Source organism: Pyxicephalus adspersus, chromosome 12 (assembly GCF_032062135.1).
Source record: "Pyxicephalus adspersus chromosome 12, UCB_Pads_2.0, whole genome shotgun sequence".
NCBI lineage: Eukaryota > Metazoa > Chordata > Amphibia > Anura > Pyxicephalidae > Pyxicephalus > Pyxicephalus adspersus.
Window position 1 is genome coordinate 48439430 of NC_092869.1, and position 2512 is coordinate 48441941.

Genomic DNA, 2512 nt, shown 5'->3' on the forward strand with positions numbered 1-2512 from the left:
TGTTGGTTGGCAATTCAGAAATGGTTTTACAAACATCATCCAGATGGGGTTCAAACCTTATTTAAGTGTAACAACTTCTGCTGAACATTTGAAGTTCTTCACAGTACCCCCAATCTGCCCAGCTGCATTAAATATATCCAAAAACATTGAAAATGGAGGCGGGCATGGCCGGTTTAGTGGGTATAGGTTTAAAAACGACATGTCGGTAGATTCTCTGTCCGGAATCCTTACACAACTGCTGGATCTCCAGCGTGGGGACGGCTGAGCTTTTACTCCACAATGTCAGAGCTGTGAAGGGGTCAGGCGGAAGGGCCCCGTGACTGTGATGGTACAACATCTGTTGTCCATGGTACTGAAGAGGGCAGCAGCTACAAACGCTGACCCGTCCTGCCAGGGGCGTTACCGAAGGCATTTTTCCAGCTTCCTTATCAAGACAAGACGGACTGGATGCCTCCTGAATCACCAACTTTTTCAATTTTTTGTTTTCAAAACTAGAAAGCGAAGTTCCAGTAACAGACGTCCTATCCTTGTATAGAAGTTTGGAAGGACAAGACATCTCCAGGAGGCTGCTGGACGGTCTGGGCTCTTCCCAAAAAGAAGGAGGCAGCTGTCTCTTTCTCATTGGCACCTGATCCGGTCTTCCACCCTCGGAACTATTTTCCCGTGAGCATGCATCCCCAATGGCGTTTTCATTCAACGTAGCCATGACCTTGTCGCTGAGTCCTTTACCGTGAGCGGCCAAATTGATCCTCTCCACCAGTCCTTTCCGCAAATCAACACTTTTACCGGATTGGCATCGGGGCAGCCTGGAATATTTTTGAGAAAACCTTTTCAGCTGCTTCTGCAAATATTTTCTGTGATCCACGGACCTCCGACAAGGTGCCGACTTATCCAAAGCGGCCTTAATGTCGCATGAGGCCAAGTTAACAAAATTCAACAAAGTCTTTACTTCGTTATCAGACGCCATGGCTTGTATGAGACCAGATTTCCATGAAAGTTGGAAGAAAGCCGTTCCTCGATGGAATGAGACCTAATAAATAAAACAATGAGAAGGTTGGTTGGACAAAGATGCTCAATGCTCCAAAATTGTTCCATTCAGTCTCATTTCCCCTGGTAGCCAAAAAAAAAAAAAACCCAAGTTCATGAAACTCTCCACTTACTTTAGACTTGTTCCGAATGTCTCCGCCACTTGCCGTAGAGGAGTACAAGGGCTAATCTTGTTATGCTTGCAACCTGTACAAGTGCACCGAGTCCTTTGGGGATGAGGAATAAAGTGAATGAACGCTCATACTTAGGGGGGGATTGTTGGCCAATCAAATTCCGCTGTGCAAATACAAAGAATTGCAATCAGGCCTTAGCCACTCCGTTCCCACATTCTTGTCCATTTCAAATGATCGCTATGGTGACAGTCACGAATGGCCACCAAAGAGAAAAAAAAATACCATCGATTCTCCTTTTTTTTGTCATGTCCCCTCTTCATCCTGAGCACAATACAACATGATACGCCGATGGTTAGTAAAAGAGGAAAGGTGGACGGCCCTCTATACAAGAGAATGTGTCTGGAGGGCTGGAGGGGCCCATGCCTCACTGACACTGGACAATGTGGGCATTAAACCAGGGCCCGGCTTATTTTTTAACTGACCAGGGACTGTTGTCTTTCCCCCGTTTCTCTTTCTTTTTTTTCTTGCAGGGGTGATGTCAGCAAGGTAAGAATGAAAACAAAATCCTTCAAGAGATGAACGCATAGCCATGGAAAGGAGGTTGGAGAGCTGTGGAATCTGTTTGCCCCCTCAATTGAGAGACACAAAAGGCGTATTACCCATTCAAACCCAGCGGACAAAAGGGACCGAGCTGGGTAGCAACTCTCGCATTTGTAGTCAAACAGTTAGAGACTTAAATCGAGTCGTCATGATGGAGAAAGGCTTAGACAAAAGCCATAGAATTGCCATCACAAGACATTTCCCTGTGTCATTTTACCGTGTCTCCATAGCACCCCAAAGGCCCGGGGGAACAATAGCACGAGTTTGCACACTCGACTACTGTCACCCTGCCAACCATGGCAATGACTGAAGGCAGGACAATCTGTTTAACCCTGAAAATGCCACCCCCCCAATACACACACACTTATCACAACTACATTGGCAGTAGAGGTGTTGGGGGTTTATGGGATGGCCGGCGTCCATTGCTGACAATAGCCAGGATGGAAGGGCTGGGGGGGGGCAAATAAAATAATTCTTTTATTGATAGGAAGGCTTCAGCCTGGCAGAGTTATCTTCAGAGGGGACGGCAGCCGAGGTGTCCGTCTTGGTGATTAATATCTACTCGGCCCTGTGATTTTTAGGCAAACAAAAGTTGAGGCTGTGACTTCTCTCTGCATGTCACTGGGCTTCTGTGGCCACCATCATATAGGTAAGGGTGACATCAGAGTTCCGGGGGTCACTAAGGGACTTTAAGTTGCTAAAGGTAAAGGGGCCCCTGTGTACTCTTGGGGCCCTCTGGAATAAGTTATTTT

At 46.8% G+C, this 2512-nt stretch overlaps 1 protein-coding gene across 1 annotated transcript; it reads right to left on the minus strand.

Annotated features, from left to right (window-relative positions):
* Positions 1 to 6: 6 nt before the first annotated feature.
* Positions 7 to 1449, minus strand: FAM181A (family with sequence similarity 181 member A). Its single transcript, XM_072428434.1, has 2 exons — positions 1161 to 1449; positions 7 to 1030 (listed from the first exon to the last, which is right to left on the minus strand). The coding sequence occupies exon 2, from the start codon at positions 965 to 967 to the stop codon at positions 128 to 130; it is 840 nt and encodes a 279-aa protein (XP_072284535.1). The 5' UTR covers positions 968 to 1030; positions 1161 to 1449; the 3' UTR covers positions 7 to 127.
* Between the last annotated feature and the right edge of the window lie 1063 nt (positions 1450 to 2512).

Excerpts from the sequence above, each read along its gene's own strand:
- FAM181A (XM_072428434.1), bottom strand. The coding sequence starts at position 967 with ATGGCGTCTGATAACGAAGTAAAGACTTTGTTGAATTTTGTTAACTTG.